Source organism: Pogoniulus pusillus, chromosome 8, assembly GCF_015220805.1.
Source record: "Pogoniulus pusillus isolate bPogPus1 chromosome 8, bPogPus1.pri, whole genome shotgun sequence".
NCBI classification, from domain to species: Eukaryota; Metazoa; Chordata; class Aves; order Piciformes; family Lybiidae; genus Pogoniulus; species Pogoniulus pusillus.
The window spans coordinates 3220592-3242721 of NC_087271.1; the positions used below are offsets into that span (position 1 = coordinate 3220592).

The window sequence follows — 22130 nt, forward strand, 5'->3', positions numbered from 1 at the left end:
TCTCTGAATCTTTACCTACACTTGCCACAAGTGATACTGGAGGTGGCTGCAGCTTTGTCCTGCCTGTGGTGAATCCTTTTCTTCTGTGCCCAGCAGGACTCCAGACATAAATGGCTGCAGTTTATGTCAGGAATTTCTCAGTCGCTTTTGACTGCTGACTATAAAGATTTTTGCACTTTAAAACAAAGAAATATGGCAGGTTCTGAGGGTAACTCTACCACCACCACACTCTGCATGTGAACTCTGTGGCATGCAGTTGCCCCATATCTTGCCTTTGTAGTCTGTGTGGTTTCTTCTTTTTGATGGATGGTTAAAATTTGGTAGAGAATCAGGGAAATGAATTTCAAAACCTGCCTTAGACAGCACTTACTGGCTAGGAGAAAGCTGGTTTGGTTTTCATCCTTTGTCACCTACATCTTTTGTCCTGGGCTGCAGCAAGAGCAGGGCAAGGGAGGGGATTCTGCCCCTTAGCTCTGCTCTCCTCAAACCCCACCTGGAGTCCTGTGTGCAGTTCTGGAGCCCCCAACACAAGAAGGACATGGAAGTGTTGGAGTGAGTCCAGAGGAGGGCCATGAAGATGCTCAGAGGGCTGCAGCAGCTCTGCTATGAGGACAGGCTACAAGAGTTGGGGCTCTGCAACCTGCAGAAGAGAAGGCCTTGAGGAAACCTTAGAGTGGCCTTCCAGGATCTCTAAAGGGGACCTACAGGAAGGCTGGGGAGGGACTATTGACAAGGTCTTGTAATGACAGGATGAGGGGGAATGGGTTTAAACTGGCAGAGGGGAGATTCAAACAGTGAGGGGCTCTGTGGAACGTGGTGAGCTAAGAGTTCCATTTCTGAGGGTGAGGACTGTGAGGTGAAGGGGCAGAGGAAGGAAAAGTTCCCATCTATACATTTTCTTCCTCAGGTACAGAGCTTCAGACAGCCTCCAAGAGACCTGGGCTTGTGGACGATCTGGAAGCTATTGACAAGGAAGAACTAAAAGGGGAAGATGATGCTTTTTCCAAGAACTTGGAGTCTGGGAGAAGAACCACATTAGCTCAGCCTAGAACAGCATCATGCAGGTATGGAGAGAGGTTGCAGGGTTTGGAAGGTTTTCAGGTAATGATCTTAACAGTCTTTTTGCTTTACTCAGCTGACTAATCATCAAAAGCTGTTTGAAAGAATAAGATGTGTCCAGATGGCCAGCACTGTGACTTTTGCCTCAGGAGCTGAATTTTGCCTTGAAACATTACTGGGTGGTGAATGGCTGAGAGCAGCCCTGAGGAAAAGGACCTGGGGGTCTGGGGTGATGAAAAGTTCAACAGGAGCCTGCAGTGTGAGTGCAGCCCAGACAGCAGCTGTGTGCTGGGCTGCAGCAAGGGCAGTGTGGTCAGCAGGGCAAGGGAGGGGATTCTGTTCCTTGGCTCTGCTCTCCTCAAACCCCACCTGGAGTCCTGTGTGCAGTTCTGGAGCCCCCAACACAAGAAGGACATGGCTGCAGCAGCTCTGCTGTGAGAACAGGCTACAAGAGTTGGGGTTCTGCAGGCTGGAGAAGAGAAGGTTTGGAGGAGACCTTGGAGTGGCCTTCCAAGATCTGAAGGGTGCTACAGGAGGGCTGGGGAGGGACTATTGACAAGGTCTCGTAGTGACAGGATGAGGGGGAATGGGTTTAAACTGGCAGAGGGGAGATTCAAACTAGATGTTAGGAAAGGGTTCTTTGCAGTGAGGGTGGTGAGACACTGGCACAGGTTGCCCAGGGAGGTTGTGGAGCACAGAGTCACTCAATGTGATCAGATTGGGTGACTGTGCTCCACAACCTCCCTGGAGATGTTCATGGCCAGGTTGGATGAGGCTTTGGGCAACCTGTTCTAGTGGGAGGTGTCCCTGCCTAATGCAGGGGACTGGAACTGGATCATCTTTGAGGTCCCCTCCAACCTAAACCATTCTATATTCTATTTACTTCCCATGCTTCCTCCCCTGAGTACTGAGAGAGTAAAGTGCAAGCAGCTCTGCTGCCTGCTTCACTTAGCCCACAATTAAGAGACTGTGGATGTGGCTGGGGGCTGAGGGATGTGGGCTTTACTGACAGCATTGGCCACTAGCTCAAGGAGCTCTCTGCATAGCTCTTTATAGCTCTGTCCCCTTCATTTTCCTCTTTCCCATGTTCTTCCTTTTGAGCAGAGCAGTTGAGCCGTGGCTCTTAGGCCTGTGCAGGAAGTATCAGTCTTGTCAGTGGTGCTGAGAAACTTTGAGCTGATGCTGGTTGAGGATATTTGCCACGTCTGCCAAGTGTCCTATTTCTCTCCCCACCAGTTTTGAAGGAGTGGATTATGATTTTGGGACCTGTTAACTCATGTCCTCACTGCTTGCCTAATTGATCTGTCATCTTCCCTCAGAGGGAAAGCAGCCCAACAGTAGAGGAGATTATTTCTCCAGCACAACATCCTACTGCCTTTTTACAGTTTAAGAGTAGCATTTCCAGCTCTCAGAATCTATGGAAAATGTGGGCAGGGATGTATTGTTTCAGCCTTCCTGGGGGAATACAGAATTCCATGCATCCATTCTTATTCTGTCAATAGGTGAGTCACACACAGTATAAAAGTTGCATGAGCAGCCTGCTCTGCAGTTTCTAATGCTACACACAGGATCTCTTCTCCTAGATGGGTCACAGTGTGTTTTCTGGTCAGCTAGGCTGGTTGGCATAGAATCAGCCAGCCTGGGAGAGACCTCCAAGCTCATCCAGTCCAACCCAGCACCCAGCCCTGGCTAATCAACCAGATCATGGCACTAAGTGCCTCAGCGAGGCTTTGCTTCAACACCTCCAGGGATGGTGACTCCACCACCTCCCTGGGCAGCCCATTCCAATGCCAATCACTCTCTCTGACAACAACTCCCTCCTAACATCCAGCCTAGATCTCCCCTGGCACAACTTGAGACTGTGTCCCCTTGTTCTGTTGCTGGGTGCCTGGCAGAAGAGACCAACCCCACCTGGCTACAGCCTCTCTTCAGGTAGTTGTAGACAGCAATGAGGTCTGCCCTGAGCCTCCTCTGCAGTCTTTCTGTAGGATCCATTTGGTATTGGAAGACAGCTCTAAGGTTCCCCTGGAGTCTTGTCTTTTCTTCTCCAGACTCAACAACCCCAGCCCTCTCAGTCTATCACCATAGCGGAGCTGCTCCAGCCCTCAGTTCATCTTTATGGTTCTCCTCTGGACTCAGTCCAACAGCTCTGTGTCCTTCATATGATGGGGACACCAGAACTGGACACAGTATTCAAGGTGGGACAAGTATTTGAGGTGAATGGGTCCACATTCCAGCACCTCAACATCTCTTGTGGATTGGGGAGCCCAGAACTGGACACAGCACTCAAGGGGTGGCCTGATCAATGCTGAGCACAGGGGCAGAATAACCTCCCTTGTCCTGCTGGCCACACTGCTCCTGATCCAGGCCAGGATGCCATTGGCTCTCCTGGGCACACTGCTGCCTCACCTTCAGCTACTTATCTACCAGCTTTATCCCATTGATGTCCCTCTCTAAGGATCACAGCATATTTATCAGGAACTAAATGTGAGTTGCTCAAACAGTTGTTTTGAAGAAGTAAATGTCCTGAAGATTTGTGTGTCACACAGCAGCTTATAAATCTGGCCTGCCCATCATGTTTATTTCTAGAGCATTCCTTAAGTACATTTAAACTTCAATACCCAAATTCCAGCCTGGTGTGTTGACTCTGCACATTTGGCTTTCAGCTGGCCCATGTGAGCAGGCATTGCTGTCTGGCTGCCAGATACAAACTATGGAAGGAATTGTGACCTGGCAATGGGTGATGTTTATTTTTTTTAATCCCTCCTCTTCCTCTGCCCCCAATTAGTGAATTACCTGAGAGAGAAGAAGGAGAAGGAGAAGAAACTCCAAACTTCAGCCACTGGGGACCCCCACGGACGTATGTTGATGTGATGACTTTATTTCTTCCCATTTACCTATGTCTTTCTTTCCTCTGTGAGCCTGACTTGTTCTCCTGTTGTTTTTTTCTCCCTTCCTCTGGCAAGAACTTGAAGGTACTAATGTATCTTGGGCTTTTGTAGCTACAGTGACTATTTAACAGGTGTTCAACAGAATTATGCCTTCTATTTATACAGCTGACTTGGGAAAGCTTGGCAGGTTTACGTTGTGGATGACCTACAAGTTCTTGCTCATTTAATAACTATTAGGTGTGAACAATGCACATAGTGCTGCTGTCTCCTTTTCCAGGGGTTCTCTCCTAAACTTCCTGGCAGAATTCCAAGTTGCCAAGCCAAGTTGTAGCCACATCCTTGTTGTATTGTGAACATTTTTAGGCGAATTGCTTCTATGGTCCCAAGTAAAATAATGATCAGAACATTTCTGCTTAAGCTGATTAATATGCATCTGATAACGCTGAAGTCAGCATTCAGATTGCTGCATGAAACACTTTGTGATTTGTCTAACGTGCCACTTGGCAGTGTTTGCCATTTCCAGACTGCATGAGGATCAGTGTTTTCTTCAAGATCTGCCTGGTTTACCCAGATTTTCTCTGAAATCATAGAATCAGCCAGATTGGAAGAGACCTCCAAGCTCATCCAGTCCAACCTAGCACCCAGCCCTATCCAGTCAACCAGACCAAGTGCCCCATCCAGTGGTGTTCAGGAGAAAACTGGGTGAGGAACTTGGTGCCATGGTCTGGTTGACTGGCTAGGGCTGAGTGCTAGGTTGGACTGGACGAGCTTGGAGGTCTCTTCCAATCTAGTTGATTCTATGATTCTGTGACCTCCAGGGATGATGACTCCACCAGCTCCCTGGGCAGCCCATTCCAATGTCAATCACTCTCTCTGTGAAGAAGAACTTTCTCCTAAGAAAAGCCTCTGCCCAGTAGGGATGGGTAGGCAGCAGAGTTCTCTTTTTGTGGGGTGAGGTCTGCTTGAGGTAAAAAAAGCAAACTCTGCCAGGAACATTCTTAGGCTTCTGGCTCTATTCCTTTATTAAATCTTCTTTTAAAGAGCAGAAGCTTACATTTATTTAAGGCCTTGCATTTATAGTTGAAAAAACCTTTTTCAAGCTGTGAAACTACAACATGGATTTTTTTCCCCCCCAGTGTTGAGATCTTCAGAGACCCTCATGTATCACTTGGAATCAGTATTGTTGGTGGACAAACAGTCATAAAGCGCCTGAAGAATGGAGAAGAACTTAAAGGGATCTTTATCAAACAAGTTTTGGAAGATAGCCCAGCAGGACGAACAAAGGCTTTAAAAACTGGAGATAAAATACTTCAGGTAAATGCAGATAATCTACATTTTCATTGTAAGAAACAAAGATGGGCTCAAACAGCTTTGGGAGGAGAGAAGGACAAAACACTGCCACCACTTCATGAAGCCTTGACAACACTCTGTATTGAAAACCCATATGAAACCCCTGGTGTTGTCTTTTGCTTTCTTTTAAGCTCTTTTAACATTTTCCTCTCTATTTAAGAGAAAGCAGAGGCTGGTATCTAATGGGGAAATGCCCTCTTCCTACAGAAGTAATAACTTATTGTGAACCTTTATAAGCATAAGTTACAATATAGAGAAGAACATAACTTCTTCATACTGGAATTGGGGCTGTCTTTTTGTGTGTGTGAAGGTGGAGTAACCAAGCTAGAAGCAGGAGTTGATCTGTTGGAGGGTGGGAGAGCCCTGCAGAGGGACTTGGATGGGCTGGATGGGTGGACAGAGGCCAGTGGGATGAGACTGAACAAGGCCAAGTGCAGGGTTCTACACTTTGGCCACAACAACCCCAAGCAGCACTACAGGCTGGGGACAGAGTAGCTGAGAGCAGCCAGGCAGAGAGGGAGCTGAGGGTACTAGTAGATAGTAGCTGAAGATGAGGCAGCAGAGTGCCCAGGTGGGCAGGAGAGCCAGTGGCATCCTGGGCTGGGTCAGGAACAGTGTGGCCAGCAGGACAAGGGAGGTTATTCTGCCCCTGTGCTCAACACTGCTCAGGCCACCCCTTGAGTGCTGTGTCCAGTTCTGGGCTCCTCCATTCAAGAGAGATGTTGAGGTGCTGGAAGATGTCCAGCAGAGGGCGACAAAGCTGGTGAGGGGCCTGGAGCACAGCCCTGTGAGGAGAGGCTGAGGGAGCTGGGGGTGTGCAGCCTGCAGCAGAGGAGGCTCAGGGCAGAGCTCACTGCTGTCTACACAGGGCAGACCTGATTGCTTTCTACAGCTACCTGAAGGGAGGCTGTAGCCAGGTGGGGTTGGGCTCCTGTCAGGCAACCAGCAACAGAGCAAGGGGACACAGTCTCAAGTTGTGCCAGGGGAGATCTAGGCTGGATGTTAGGAGGGAGTTGTTGTCAGCGAGAGTGATCGGCATTGGAATGGGCTGCACAGGGAGGTGGTGGAGTTGCTGTCCCTGGAGGTGTTTAAGCAAGACTGGATGAGGCACTTAGTGATTGGACAGGACTGGGTGTTAGGTTGGACTGGATGATCTTGGAGGTGTCTTCCAGCCTGGATGAGGGACATGCTTTAGTGGGGAACCTGGCAGGTGTAGGTTAACAGCTAAGATTGGATGATCTTAAAGTTCTCTTTCAACCAAAACAATTCTATGCTTCTGTGACCTTCTGCAAGTGTGTGTGTGATCTCATGTAAGTGCTCAGTGCCACGGACAGGCTGCCTAATGAAAGCAACCATTGTTTGTCAGGTTTCTGGGACAGACCTTCAAAACGCCACGCACGAGGAAGCAGTCGAAGCTATCAAGAAGGCAGGAAATCCTGTCGTGTTTGTAGTTCAGGGCTTGGCCAGCCTACCAAAAGTAAGTTTGTTTCCATTATTATTCCACCACTCCATCACTGCATGATATGCATCTTATTTTAAACTTGGCTGAAGTCCTTCTCAGTCACTTCCATCAGTTTCTTTATGGCCCTTCTTTTCTGTCGGAGCTTCTGCTTCCAGGCCGTATGATTGATCAATTACTTGTCTGGTTTGATTTGAAGCCTTGTTTCTCTGATGGAAATGGAGGAGATGTGAATCTGCTGGCTAGGTGTTCATTCTGTTCTGCCATCTGTGTAATTGAGTCTGGCCCTGTGTACTTCGATTGGTTCACATTTCATAATTAAATACCTACTCTGTTGAACAAATGAGCAAAACTGTAGTTAAAATTAGTCAGATTCAGCTCTGTGGAAAATGTCACCAAAGGGACTGTAGTTAGTTTGCAGCAAGATGATTTTCAAGAGACTTTCTGGTGTTTCCTCATCTTTAAGGCCAAAGCAAGAAACTTTTTAATAAGCACATTAAGAAAAGCTACACAATTTTACCTGCCTCGAAGTCCATGCAACAGGCCCCAGATTTCTGTGTACCTCTAGCATAATAAGCCTGGATGGAGCACTTAGTGCCATGGCCTAGTTGATTGTCTAGGGCTGGGTGCTAGGTTGGACTGGCTGATCTTGGAGGTCTCTTCCAACCTGCTTGATTTTGTGATTGTATGACATTTCATAAGGGTGTCTAGCGACAGGATGAGGGGGAATGGTTTGAAGCTGAGGGAGAGTATTTTGGGAATGGATTTAGGAAGAAGTTCTTTAGTATGAGGGCGATGAGATACTGGAACAGGTTGCCCAGGGAGATTGTGAATGCCTTCTCCCCGGGGAGTGTTTAAGGCCAGGTTGGATGAGGCACTGAGCAGCTGAGTCTAGCTGCGAGGTGTCCCTGCCCATAGTGGGAAGGTAGAAGGAAGTAGCAGAGGTAGAAGGAGGTAGAAGATCTCTGAGGTAGAAGATCTCTGAGGCAGAAGGAGGTAGAAGGAAGTAGAAGATCTCTAAGGTAGAAGGAGGTAGTGGAGGTAGAAGATCTCTGAGGTAGCAGAGGTGAAGATCTCTAAGGTAGAAGGAGGTAGCAGAGGTAGAAGATCTCTGAGGTAGAAGGAGGTAGTGGAGGCAGAAGATCTCTGGGGTAGTGGAGGCAGAAGATCTCTGGGGTAGAAGGAGGTAGCAGAGGTAGAAGATCTCTGAGGCAGAAGGAGGTAGCAGAGGTAGAAGATCTCTGGAGTAGAAGGAGGTAGCAGAGGTAGAAGATCTCTAAGGTCCTTCCAACCAAAGCCATTCAGTGATGCTGATCTCTGAATAATTGACATTTCAGGAGTCTGTGCTGAGCTCTGCACCCAGGGTGGATATCCACAGTGTTGACTTGAGAGTAGTGTTTCATGGACTGAAGAGATGGGGCCAGGTATCAAACAGTGAGCCCTAGAAGGATTAAAGAACACTTGTGAATGCAGTAAATACCTAATTGAAGATCTGCACTGCAGTGCCTTTCTCTGTGAGGCAAACTGAAGTGTGAGCTGGGTAGCTTTATTGTTTCAGATGTTTGTTTTGCAGCTCTGATGCTCCTTCTAACATGTGTAATATGTGCATTGTTTTTCAGGTGGTTCCTGCCCTACAGCCTAAGGGAGTCAAAGTCAGCAAAGATCAGGATGCAGAGAAGGACAACAGGAGTGAAAAGGTATTTATTCCTTTCAATGCTATACCCAGGTTTTATTAAATCAAGTGGTATACTAGCATGCATTATAAATCTGTGATAAGCCCCTTCTGAAGTCTGAAATGAGATTTGAAGTGTGGTGTTACTCAAAATATCTTTGAGTCAAGTAAATGTTGCCAATTTTCTGCCAAATAGAATGGTTTAGGTTGGAAGGAACCTCAAAGATCATCCCGTTCCAATCCTCTGCCATAAGCAGGGACACCTCCCAGTAGAACAGATTGCTCAAGACTTCATCCAACCTGGCCTTGAACACCTCCAGGGAGGTGATGGAGCACAGAATTGCCCAATATGATCAAAGACCACATTGGGTGCTTCTGTGTTCCACAACCACCCTGGGCAACCTGTGCCAGTGTCTCACCACCCTCACTGCAAAGAACCCTTTCCTAACAGCTAGTTTCAATCTCCCCTCTGCCAGTTTAAACCCATTCCTCCTCATCCTGTCATTACAGGCAGCTTTCTGATGAATGTTCTGAGGGTCTCTCTTGGGTGCTGAAACTCTTTGCTTACTGCAGCTCCTCCCTGTCCTTACTGCAGCTCCTCCCTGGCATCTTTCTGGAAGCACTTGCTTTGCTTCACATAAAGGCAAATTGATTCTCTTTGTTTAGTAGAAGCAGAGGAATAGTACCACATACACAAACAATGTCTCCAATGTGAGGCTGGCTGAAATTCAGTGAAATTGTGTTAGAGAGTAAGTGAGTCCACTGCGTCTCCTCTGCTTCCTGTGGCTGTGTGAAACAAGGAAATGACCCAGTGGTCTGGAGCTGGGCTGTTAATTGTGAAGCAATTACTGCACAGCACAATCAGAGAGTCATAAAATCAACCAGATTGGGAGAGACCTCCGAGATCATCCAGGCCAACCTAGCACCCACTCCTGTCCAGTTAACCAGACCACGGCACTAAGTGCCCCATCCAGTCTTCTCTTGAACTCCTGCAGGGACAGTGACTCTACTACCTCCCTGGGCAGCCCATTCCAATGCCAATCACTCTCTATGCCAAGAACTTTCTCCTAACATCCAGCCTAGACCTGCCCTGGCACAACTTAAGACTCTGTCCCCTTGTTCTCTTGCTGGTTGCCTGACAGGAGACCAACCCCACCTGGCTACAGCCTCCCTTCAGGTAGGTGTAGACAGCAATGAGGTCTGCTCTGTGTAGACAGCAATGAGGTCAGCCCTGAGCCTCCTCTTGAGCTTCAGTTACTCCAAAAAATGCTGGAAGGTGTGGGAGTCCTGCTTTCATGCCAGTGCATAATGCTCATTATGAAGCAGTTGCAGTCCCCTGGCTGTGGTTTTGTTATGTCTCTTTCTCATCTCAAAAGCGTTCAGCCTCTTGCAGTGTGCTGCCTTTAATCTGTGGGACTCCAGCGTGTGGCATTCTACAGCATTTGGAGGTTAAAGAGGAAGCCTCACCTTTTTCAGCCCTTTTTCATCTGTTGGTGCTGTAAACTGGTGGGTGGAATATAGAAGAGCTTCGGCATGTAAATGTGGAGCTCCTTTTTAGCTTTGAACACTTGAGTCACAAAGCAGCCATACTGTGCTACAGTAGGGGCATCTCTGAGTTGGAAAGAGTTGCTATTAGTGGATTAGTAGTCCCTGTCCCTATGGGGAGTCAGTGATATTTCTAGTCAAATTGTCACAAAAGATTTTGGGTTGAAAGCAGTCACATCCTGCTGGAAAACCTGCCTTTTCTTGTGTGATGAATTCTCTTCTCAGTGCTGGAGGTTTTCTCGGATTTGTTGGTGTTTATCCTCCTCTTTTGCTCTGGGGTCTGAAAAATTATCACTGAAAATGATTAATATAAAACCACTTAAAACAATTGAGCTTTCTGTGGACAAACCAGATATTGACATTCTTCTGCTGGCTGGCTCTGTGAGCTGTGTTCTTGCCTCTGTGCTGGCAGAAGCTGTGTTTGATACAAGCCCAGAGTGTAATGGAGTATTCTGGCACAACTGACTCATCTGGCTTTCCAGTGAGTCAGGAGGAATGGGAGAGGATTGTCCTGAGCTGCTGGGTAAGCTTAGGTGACTTGTGCAATTTCACACAGACCTTCTAACAAGTGTTTAAAACATCTTAAAAAGCCAAAGGGGCAACATTTAGAGTTACTACTAAATAGCAGGGCTACTACTGAGTTGTCCAGCTGAAAGTGGGGCTGCAGGTTTGTCCTCTTTCGCTTCTTGGTTATGTAAAACTTGAGTCCTCCCATGCTTCCTGGATCTTCTGGATTTTGAATGTCTCCAGGGCCTCAACCACATCCCTGGACAGCCTCTTCCAGTGTCTCACTGTAAAGAAATTCCTCCTTATGGCCAACCTAAATCTAACCTACTGCTGTTTCAAAGCATTGCTCCTCATCCTGTCACTACAAAGCTTTCTAAACACTCCCTCCACAGCCTTCCTGTTAGGTCTCCTTCAGGTAGGGAAATGTAACTAAAAGGTCTCCCTGGAGTCTTCTCTTCCCCATACGGCCCCAATTCTTTTAGCCTTCAGTGGGAGAAGTGCTTCAGCTCTCTAATCGTCTTTATGGACCTTCTCTGGACCTGCTCATGTGCTGGAGGTCCCATAGCTGGAGACTGTACTCCAAGTGAGGTCTCACCAGAGCAGAGTGGCAAAATCACCTCTCTCAACCTGCTGGCCACATTCTTTTGATGCAGCCCAGGATGCCATTGTCCTTCTGGGCTACAGTCATGCATTGTTGCCTCATGTCCAGCTTCTCATTCATCAGTTCCACCTATGCTGACATCAAGCAAGAAATGGGAGGTATATTTGGTGTGTTGTGTACCTCAGGGATGCTGCTGCCATGTTTCCAAGTGCTCTTATTATTACCTCTTACTACTACTGGATTGGATTAATTTCATTTATTATTGGTGTGCTGTCTTCAATGCAGCACTTGCTTGTGATGTGTTTTAGATGGACAGGATGATGAATCATAGAATCAGAATGGTTTAGGTTGGAAGGGACCTCAAGGATCATCCAGTTCCAACCCTCCGCCACAGGCAGGGACACCTCCCAGTAGAACAGGTTGCTCAAGGCTTCATCCAGCCTGGCCTTGAACACCTCCAGGGAGGTGATGGAGCACAAAATCACCCAATATGATCAAAGACCACATTGGGTGCTTCTGTGCTCCACAACCTCCCTGGGCAACCTGTGCCAGTGTCTCGCCACCCTCACTGCAAAGAACCCTTTCCTAACGTCTAGTTGCAATCTCCATCTCCCCTTTGCCAGTTTAAACCCATTCCTCTTCGTCCTATCATTACCAGACTTTGTCAATAGTTCCTCCCCAGCCTTCCTGTAGGTCTTCTTCAGATACTGAAAGGCCACTCTAAGGTCTCCATGAAGCTTTCTCTTCTCCAGGCTGCAGAGCCCCAACTCTTGTAGCCTGTCCTCATAGTAGAGCTGCTGCAGCCCTCTGAGCATCTTTGTGGCCTCCTCTGGACTCGTTCCAAGTCCTTCTTGTGTTAGGGGCTCCAGAACTGCACACAGTTCTCCAGGTGGGGTCTGAGGAGAGCAAAGGGGCAGAATCCCCTCCCTTGCCCTGCTGCCCACACTTCTCTTGCTGCAGCCCAATGTCTTGTCTCACGTTTTCTCTTGCTGCTTGCACTGCAGTTTGCTTGTTCAACTGTTCTATACAAATCTAGGCTCCAGACTGTAGAAATCCATGCAGAGGTTCAGCTTTCCTGCTGCACAGTGAAAAGAATGCATTCAGAGTTTGATGGTTGGCTGTTGACTTGTGTTTCCCAGATATAGCAGAAATTAATTACGGGCATTCTGGTTGCTCTAATGGCCTCTCGTACTTGGTGTTCCCTTTCTAAATGCATCCTGCTATTAGGAGTGGGGTGGCATGGGACAGAGTTGAATGCAATTGAGTGAAATCATGTAGCCTACTGAGGCACGATCCGGTTACTTGGAGCTATAAAGACAGTGGCTGGGACGAGGAAGCGCCTTGGATTCAGAGCCTGTTCTTCATCCTTGCTATGCGCCGCTACATGCATCATTATAGGAGCTGTCTGTATTTATGTGAGGTAATAGAGTTTTACTGTTAAGGTATAGCTCAAATTCTTTTCACATTTAAGCCAAAATATCTATAAACTGTTAGGTTGAAGTTTGTAGATGCACTTAGGAGATTGAGTGCTTGCTTTGTACTTAAAAGCCTGACATTTATCAGTAGCCAGGCAATTCCGTTGTCGAGCCTCTAATCAGAAATGGGGGATCATTGAGTGTTGATTTTTAACCCTTGGTTAATGTTCACACCTCCACGTTGATGGTGGCATGCAAGTGTGTTGTCAACAAGTAAATATGCATGCACCATTGTCTTTTCTTGGGTTTTTGGTGTTCAGGGGCACTTTTTGTGCTGGCTTCTTGGATAAAAAAGGAGCTGCAGGATTCAGCGTTGCTGACAAGTGCTGTGTGTGTTATGTGCATATGCAGGGCAGGGGACTAAATAGAGTTCTGCATGGAAGATGCAAACTGTGTAACTCTTTGTCTTTGATTCCATCAGAGAAAACATGGGGCTCCACCTCCCATGAAGTTGCCACCTCCTTACAGATCACTTGAAAGACCACGTACAGAGGAAGCTAGCATGGATGAAGAGGAGGGTGAAGAAGATACCTGTGCAGAGAGTGAGTAGTGCCACAGTCATTCCATCAGATTATGTTGGAGTAGCACAATCAGATTGTGATAAATGCATCTGCTGTGTATTGCTTGGGTAGTGCTCAGTGGGGCAGCAGCATCTCATCCTCAACCATGTTCTTACCGAGGGTTGCTGATTTGATCCTGCTGGTCCTTTCCAACCATAGTGATTAGATGTTGTGCTGAGGGATTTGGTTTAGTCAAGGACTTGTCAGTGTGAAACTAATGATTACGCTTGATGGTCTTGAAGATAGAATCATAGAATCAATCTGGTTGGAAAAGACCTCCAAGCTCATCCAGTCCAACCTAGCACCCAGCCCTAGCCAGTCAACTAGACCATGGCACTAAGTGCCTCATCCAGGTCTTTTCCAATCTAAGAAATTCTGTGATTCTGCAACATAGAAGGTCTTCTCTTCTCAGCTAGGCTCATAAAGCTCAGCTCTTCTGAAGAGATCTAGGAAGAACTCTGTTTATTTTCAATCTAAGAATGTCTAAATAGTGTTTAGAGTCCTTGCTTTGGCAGTGCTGTCAGCAGGGGCAGCTTGCTTTGTTGTGCTTTGCTGTTGTAACTGCAGACGTAGGCTGAGAACCACTGGTGCATGCTCCCTGTCCACAAAAGCTTGCTGTTGATTTCAGGCAATGCTGGTCAAGATAAATATTTCCAGTTAAAAAGTAAAATATGCTGATTTGTTCTATCAAAACTCTACTGGGAAAAAAAAAAAGCATCTCCTTCTCTTGCAGCACCTTTCATGGGAAAGGTTCTGCCATTGTCCACTTGTGGGTTTTGCAGTGAATTACGACAAGATGTACTCTGGGGGTTTACAAATTGCCCTTTGTTAATTACAGCTCTGGATAAATGGAATATTGTTATCCATAGCTTATCTTCTGAAACTCCAGTTAGGAGTCCTCTTTATACCAAGTCAGCACACATGTGGAGTTTTTGTGAGGGTTTTTTTTTGGGGGGAGAGGGGTTGTGAGTTGTTTTTTGCTACAATGATTTTTCTCAACACCTTTTGTCTTGGAGAGGTTTTTGCTTCCTTAGCTATGGAAAAGCCAAAGCAGAGAGGTGCCTTTTATAACTTTTGACCTTGAAGTGACCATAGGCTCCATTCAGAAAGGAAGCTCCTAATTTGGGACCTGCTGGTGGGAAAGCTCTTCCAGCTGCTCTCGCTGATTTCCTTGGCAATGATATGCCATTAGAGCCAAGATAATTAATGAGTTTGGTTGGTTCATCACTTTTGGGGCTGCTTTGGTGGAGATGGGAAGGATTTGAGAAGGTTGTTCTCATGGAAACAGTAATGGAGGCACAGAAGAGGGTGTTCAGTTCTGCCTCTGTTGCTTTAAGGGAAAGCTGCAAGTTCTTGAACCATCTTCCAGAACTTTCCTGTACTGAGTTTTGTCATCTCATCTATTTGAAGTATGCCACCTCCAAATGTTTTCTTGTGGGGAGAGGTAGTGAGGAGCAGCATTTGATTGCAGACTCTCTGGATGATTAATTAAACATATCTTGAGCTTTCAAACCAACTCTGTAAGCCTCTGCAGCCAACTGATTTCAGCTTGTTATTAAAGTTATAATTCCCAGATAAAGGACAGTTTTGATAAGGAGCCTGAGACCTGAGTTACCTAATTAGGATATGCCTCAATCTGAGTGCTTCCTAGACCAAAGTTAATACTTTGCACAGAAATCATTTCTTGATGGGCTTGCTCATATTTTAGCTCTTCTGCCCTCCTTAATGGTATTTCCAGCTGAGTGTAATAGCTAAAAGGTGAAGCTACTTCTCATATTGCATTCATCAATCCTACCAGGTTAGGCAGCAGCAAGCAGATCTGTTCAGATGACTCTCCTTCTCCTCTGCCCTTTGTACTGACTGAAGTCGAATGCTTTTGCAGTAGCCATCTTTCCCAAGAATCAAGAGTGCATTTTCTGTTCTATTCTTCCCCACCTCATTCTCTTTCTCTAAAATAAAGACCCAAAACAGGCTCAGGAAGCTTTAACTTAGTTTGTACCTCAGGCCTTGAAGTAAAAAGCGTGTTAGAAATGATCTGACTGCACTTAATGACATTAAGCATCTTGGCAGCTGTGGAGTGGGGCTTTAATAGAGCCTGTTTTCTGTGATCACTTGAAAAACAAAGCTTTTTTTCCTGTAAATTCCAGTCCAGTACTCTCTCTCTCTCTGTCTGTCTGTGTTTGTGTGTGTGTGTGTGTTCAGAACTTTGGCCTGTTGCTTGAGCACCTTTTCCAGAAATCTCAGCCCAGGCCAGTATAGAATCATAGAATCAACCAGGCAGGAAGAGAGCTCCAACCTCAGCCAGCCCAACCTAGCATCCAGCCCTGGCCAATCAACCAGACCATGACACTAAGTGCCCCAGCCAGGCTTTGCTTCAACACCTCCAGGGACAGCGACTCCACCACCTCCCTGGGCAGCCCATTCCAATGCCAATCACTCTCTCTGACAACAACTTCCTCCTGACATTCAGCCTAGACCTGCCCTGGCACAACTTGAGACTGTGTCCCCTTGTTCTGTTGCTGCTTGCCTGGCAGAAGAGCCCAACCCCACCTGGCTACAGCCTCCCTGCAGGCAGCTGCAGACAGCAATGAGCTCTGCCCTGAGCCTCCTCTGCTGCAGGCTGCACACCCCCAGCTCCCTCAGCCCCTCCTTGCCTGCTGAGAGCAAAGTGGGAGCATCCCCTCCCTTGCCCTGCTGGCCACACTTCTATTGCTGCAGCCCAGGGCACTGTTTTCTTCTGACTCATGTTCTCATCTTTTGTCTCCATGCCCTTCATCATTCCCCATACTGAAAATGAAAGCAAAGTATTGTTAATCTTCCTACCACACTTGGAAAATGTTTCTTCCCTTTCTGTCCCATCCATACTGCCTCACACTCTCTCCTTGTTTTGTCAGTTTTGCCTTTCAAGTGGCTGAATAACATTTTGGTAGTGATTTAATTTCTCCTGTGGGAACTAAATCCACTTGCCTTTTGGCAATGCTCCTTTTTAGTTCTGTTTCTCCACCACTGAAACTGGTGACTTGTTGGAACAAACAGTCATTTCTTGTCAGTGTTCTCCCTTTTCTTGTCTAAGCTTGGTTTTGAGCCAAACAGGGTTAAGTCCTTGTTGGGGAATAGAATTGCTAGATAGAAACTCCAGATGTCCTCAGTGTTTCTGTGGTGTAAGAAGTTTGAAGAAGTTCCAGGTGGTTTGTTTGTGTTTGGAGCTTTTGTGGCATTCTGGAATGGGCTGCCCGGGGAGGTGGTGGAGTCGCCGTCCCTGGAGCTGTTCAAGGCAGGATTGGATGTGGCACTTGGTGCCATGGTCTGGCCTTGAGCTCTGTGGTAAAGGGTTGGACTTGATGATCTATGAGGTCTCTTCCAACCTTGGTGATACTGTGTTTTGGGTGTTTTTTAAACATGTCTTCTTGAACCCAAGACCTTTAGTTACAGACCTGTTTCTCCTTTATATTACAGTTTCATTTTAACCAGTAGTCCACTATTAGGTCATACAATCAGAGTTGGAAGGGACCATAAGAATCATCTAGTTCCAACCCCCCTGCCATGGGCAGGGACACCCTCCCCTAGATCAGGCTGGCTACAGCCTCAGCCAGCCTGGCCTTAAACACCTCCAGGGATGGGGCCTCAACCACCTCCCTGGGCAGCCCATTCCAGGCTCTCACCACTCTCACGGTGAAGATGTTCTTAATTTTTTTTGCTAGACCTTGAAGGCAAATTGAGAATAGTATTTTATTTGAGAGAGTGATTTGCCATTGGAATGGGTTACCTGGGCAGGGACACCCTCCCCTACGTCAGGCTGTCCAGAGCATCGTCCAGCCTGGCCATAAACACCTCTAGGGATGGGGCCTCAACCACCTCCCTGGGCAACCCATTCCACACTCTCGCCACTCTCACAGTGAAGATGTTCTAAGTTCTTAGGTTTCTTTGCTAGACTTTGAAGGCAGTAAAATAGTGTTTTATTTGAGAGAGTGGTTGGCATTGGGATGGGCTGCCCAGGGAGGTGGTGGAGTTGCTGTCCGTGGAGGTGTTGAAGCAAAGCCTGGATGAGGCACTTAGTGCCATGGTCTGGTTGATTGGCTAGGGCTGGGTGCTAGGTTGGACTGGATGAGCTTGGAGGTCTCTTCCAACCTGGCTGATTCTATGATTCCCTCTTGTTTTATTTCTTCTTCTCGTGACTCATCTTTATCAGTATTCCACTCTAACCCTGTGTGATGTGGGTCTTGTTTACTCTTTGCTGTTTTAAGGCTTCCAGTTTATGCTTTATAACAGCTGTGTAGAACACGAAGTGTTGTGCATTCTCCTATGAAAGAAACCTTCAAATTGCTTTGTCTTCCAGACCTGACAATGTTACAATACAAGTCTGGAGTTTTTGCTTCCCCAGGCTGGAAATGCTTGTCCACAGCAGAGGTGGTTGTGGAGGAAGAGTCACTCTCCACTAAGAGTTTTTTTTAAGCTCCCCCAAGCTTAAAAACATCAGGTTTGGAACAGGATTGTTTTTAACAATCAAAACAAGTACAAGAGGGAGAGAACATACAAAGGAGCTGTTTGTACTTAGAAGCAGCTGTGCTAGAGGCTGCATCAATAGGCACTGGTGTGTTTTCCCTGAGTGGTGGATGACTGTAGGTGTGCACTAAGAATCTGTTAATAGACTAATGTGCACCCTGTTGTGGCTCATTGCTGTAATGAGGGGTCAGTAGTAAAAAGAAGCAGGGGAAATGGATGGGCAGAGCAGTTTCCTAATGGAATGTTATGGAAGGATTTCCTTGGGGCATTCACAGCCTTTGCAATACAGATAGACTTTTGTGATTGAAGCAAGTTTGATAGAAAGACCTTCAAAATCACTATGAGAAAATGAAAACAACTATCAAAAGAACCTGAAATCCTTAATTTTAGCTCCTATGGTGGTTTTTTTTTGGTGGTGTTGTAAAAGCCTTAGTCAAATGACTCAACTGAGATTGACCTCGTTGATTTCTAATAAGTTTAAAACAATAAAAGTAGATAATAATGAAAAAACTGTGGAAGGTGGCTAAGGTAATGGGCTGTGCTCAGACTTCCTGTCTGCAAGGATATTTAACCATATCTAATAAGGGGATAATAATGCCCCCTTCCTTTTGTTTTGCCTCCATGTAATGTAGAAATCAATGAAGCTGTAAGAAAGCATAGAGATTTATCTCTCTAAAACACTTTTGGAGGAGTAGTGATTTCCCTACCAAAGCAAGGGACTTTAAACCTCCTCTAGTTGTTTCAGCTTTGCATTCCTCTTGGGGAGAAGGTTTAAAATCTCTTGCTGATTCATCATCTGGTGGTGAATCTGGAGCTGGGCAGGGTGCAAGAGGGGAGACTCAGGCAGGTAGGTCAGGGGAGACAAACCCATGCTGCTGGTTGTCTGGGTAAAGTTTGGGCTAGAAAGCCCATGGGCATCTGAGTGGACTGCCCTCATCACACCGAGGGATGTGGTTTAGTGGTGACCTGGCAGTGCTGTGCTAGTGGTTGGGCTTGATGGTCCTAAAGGTCTCTTCCAACCAAAACATGTGCAAAATTCTGCGATTCTAAGGTTTTCAGCAGCTTTCATGCTGTCAGTGAACTCTGCTCACATGGGAGGATCATAGAATCAGACAGGTTGGAAGAGACCTCCAAGCTCATCCTGTCTAACCTAGCACCCAGCCCTAGCCAATTAACTAGACCATGGCACTAAGTGCCTCATTCAGTCTGTTCTTCAACACCTCCAGGCACAGTGACTCCACCACCTCCCTGGGCAGCCCATTCCAATGCCAATCACTCTCTCTGCCAACAACTTCCTCCTTATGTCCAGCCTAGACCTCCCCCAGCACAACTTGAGACTCTGTCCCCTTGTTCTGATGCTGGGTGCCTGGCAGAAGAGCCCAACCCCACCTGGCTACAGCCTCTCTTCAGGTAGTGTAGTCACCAATAAGGTCAGCCCTAAGCCTGCTCTTCTCCAGGCTGCACACCCCCAGCTCCCTTAGCCTCTCCTCACAGGGCTGTGCTGCAGGCCCCTCACCAGCTTCATTGCCTTTGTGCCTTCTCTTAAAATCAAAAGGTGAAGAAAAGGACTAGAGTTCAGCTGAGACTTTGTAGCAGGTATGGCCTGATTACCTGGAGTGTTACATATGTCCTCAGGAAGGGTCTGTGCACTGCTCAGGTCCTTGGCACTTTGGACAAGTGCCAGAACTATTAACAATGACTCCACAGCATCACACCCACTGATAATGCAGTATGACTCTCCAGGGCCTGACTCTTTAGAGTCTGCTTCATGCAAAGCCAGGCTAAAAGAAAAGCCAAGCAGTTCTTCATTTCAGTTTAACTTTGTTGGGGTGGGCAGCCAAAAGCAGCAGTCTTCAGGTGAGGCTGCTTGTGTGGCCAAACACTGCCTCTCCAATAGATGTCACTGCAACCAACAGCAAACAGAGATGACGCTCAGAGAGGAAGAGGTAGCTTGGCAAAATGGTTCAGGCATGATGAGCACGAAATAATGAGAAAGCTAGCACTTGCACTCTTCCATTTCCTTACACATAGTAACAAGTGTGTGTAGCAGAGTGGCTTGCCAGAGATGGTGCAAGAGGCAGGGTTAGCCTAACAGAGCAACGACTTCCATTGTGCTAATCTCTATTTAATACGACTCTGCGCCGCTAATCTTCTTTTCCCACTCTTGTTCTGACCCATAATTAGCTCAGATATGTTGTAAGTTTGGTAACCAGCCCCCACATCAGATCTGGAAGGGCTGTGCATGCTGTGCAGCCTGGCAAGCTGTTGTACTGCAGGAGGGTAGAAGATGTTGGTGTCGTCGCAGTTGGAGGTTGTGGGTTAGTTTTGTTATCGGACTGGGCTGTGGTTTGGCTTCTTTCCTTCCCCGCTTCCCTCCACTTTATTTGTGAATCACACACAGAGTTCTCCTCATCTGCTGAAGTACTGTGAAAGGAAATTACCTTTTTGATGAATTAATAGTAAAATTGCAGCTGGGACTTCTTTTTTTTGGAGCTGTGTACATAATGCACTGAACAGATGGCTTTGTGTGTGTGCTGCAGTACAGATTCTATAGCAAGGATAATGAACTTTAAAAATGAACAAATGAATGGTATTAACAGAATAAGTGAGTATTTGGAGTCGATTTCAATCCAGCAGTTGGATAAGAGAATTAGGAAGGGCTTCCCAAAAGTGTGTTGATAAATGTAGGGGGAGATTTCATCTTCATTTCCCGCCCCCCCCTAATGACTAAATGAAGGGTTTTGAGTCTTTTCAGCCTTTCATTTCAACACTTAACTGCAGCAAAACTCACATTGCTCGTGGTAAGATTTCAGCAAAATACAAGTTGTGATGGAGTCGAATCTTTCTCGTGCTGATAGTGACAGATTGGTTTTGTTTTCTGACAACAGAAGAAAAGAAACAAAACCCAGCCAAACCCCACACCATGAGCAGATACCAGTGTGGGGAAACTGCAAGATTTGCAGCACTGGCAAAGACAGCATTTAAATGAAGCCATTTGATTAAGAGAAATTAATTTTTAACCCTGTGGCTTGCATGCAAAGGATGCTCAGATAAATAACATCTATTAACTGCTACTTTGCCAGGCAGTGGGTCATTAAGCGCGGTAGTACCTGCAGCTAACAGCGATACAGACAACCCTTTGAGGTGCCTGGTGCTGGGGGATAGAGATGTCATTCGAATGCTAGCAGAGTAAGCCAGAGCACAAACAGCAGCCGTGGAGCATCCGTGGGTCAGATGTGGGAAAGCAGAGATCTGCTTCTCCCTGCATACTTTCATCTGCTGGCAGATGTAACTGTTAGCTTGTGGGTAGCTGGAAATTAAGATAATTGATGGCATCTCATAATAGAAACAGACAGACGGTTTGCCCTTAAGGAGAGAAAAATCTCAGGGAAATAGGCCCAAGGTCGTCAGAAGAAAGACAGGCACTGAGTCTGTGTATGATGAGGATTTGAGCTGCTTACAGCATTGAATGTTTGTCAGGAATGCAGATATCCTGAAGTACATGCTGGTACAGCAATGGTACAAGGGGGTTTCCCAGGTAAGGATTCAGCTCTATCTCTCTATTGTGTTTGTTTCCAGCAAGTCATTGTAAGTGTTTTTTAGTGCTAATTCAGAACAGTGCAGTGCTGGAGATAAGAAAATAACAGCACGGATCGTTGTGGGCTTTTTTTTTTTCCTCTCAGTTTGAAGCATGGACATGTATAGCCTGATTGGAATATTGAATGCATCTACTATCTTTTAAAGATATTTTGGCTTGTGTTTGCTTTCTAAATCATTGTTTCTGTGTGCACTGGTGTTCAGCATTCTTATATACAGAACTGATGCGAGCACGCAGTGCTTCAAGTATGATAGTTCCTAGCATTGCATGCCTTGCTGTATAGAATAATCGACTCTTCCATAACTGTTATTGTAATGTAGAGACAGATGGCTGAATTTTCTCCACTTTGCTTGTTAAGAATGTGTTAGGTAAATGTTTTTAGACTAAAATAAAAAAGCTGCTGGGGAACCTAAACTGAATATTCAGCATTTTCGTGCTATAAGGAGGCAAAGCAAGAATAAAGCAACGTGAGAGTAAACAAATGAGCTCTTTGCAATGAAGGATAATCTAATCTTTAAATATTGCTTCAGACTGCATTTGTTCTTAGGTATGATCTTTTCCTCCAACACAAGCCAGGTATCTAGAGAATAGCATTAAAATGCTAGGCATGAAATCCACTGGCTTGATGGTTTAAGGCTATTACATTGTTGAAGGCATGGTGCAGGTGGCTTACGTTGTTTGGGATCTTTGATCTCGCTCAGATGCTACAGATAAGTAATTTCATATAACTTACAGATAGAAGATGTCTGCGGTGCAAAATCTGCATACACAGGTACAAACTTGCTAGGAGAGGGTAAGAGGAGTAGCTCTGCTTATTGCTCCCATTGAGGATCACTTCAATCACTGCAATGACTTGCAACTGCAAATATGTAAAACGGATGCTAAATAAACGAGAGACAAGCTGCAGCCT

General features: G+C 46.3%; 1 protein-coding gene across 1 annotated transcript in view; it reads left to right on the top strand.

Moving 5' to 3' along the window:
• PATJ (PATJ crumbs cell polarity complex component) overlaps window positions 1-22130 on the top strand; it is a 216906-nt gene that overhangs the window by 78241 nt on the left and 116535 nt on the right. The window contains 6 exon segments of the mRNA XM_064147032.1: window positions 908-1064; window positions 3848-3919; window positions 5087-5264; window positions 6667-6777; window positions 8379-8456; window positions 12981-13101. Coding sequence (XP_064003102.1) covers window positions 908-1064; window positions 3848-3919; window positions 5087-5264; window positions 6667-6777; window positions 8379-8456; window positions 12981-13101 — 717 coding nt within the window.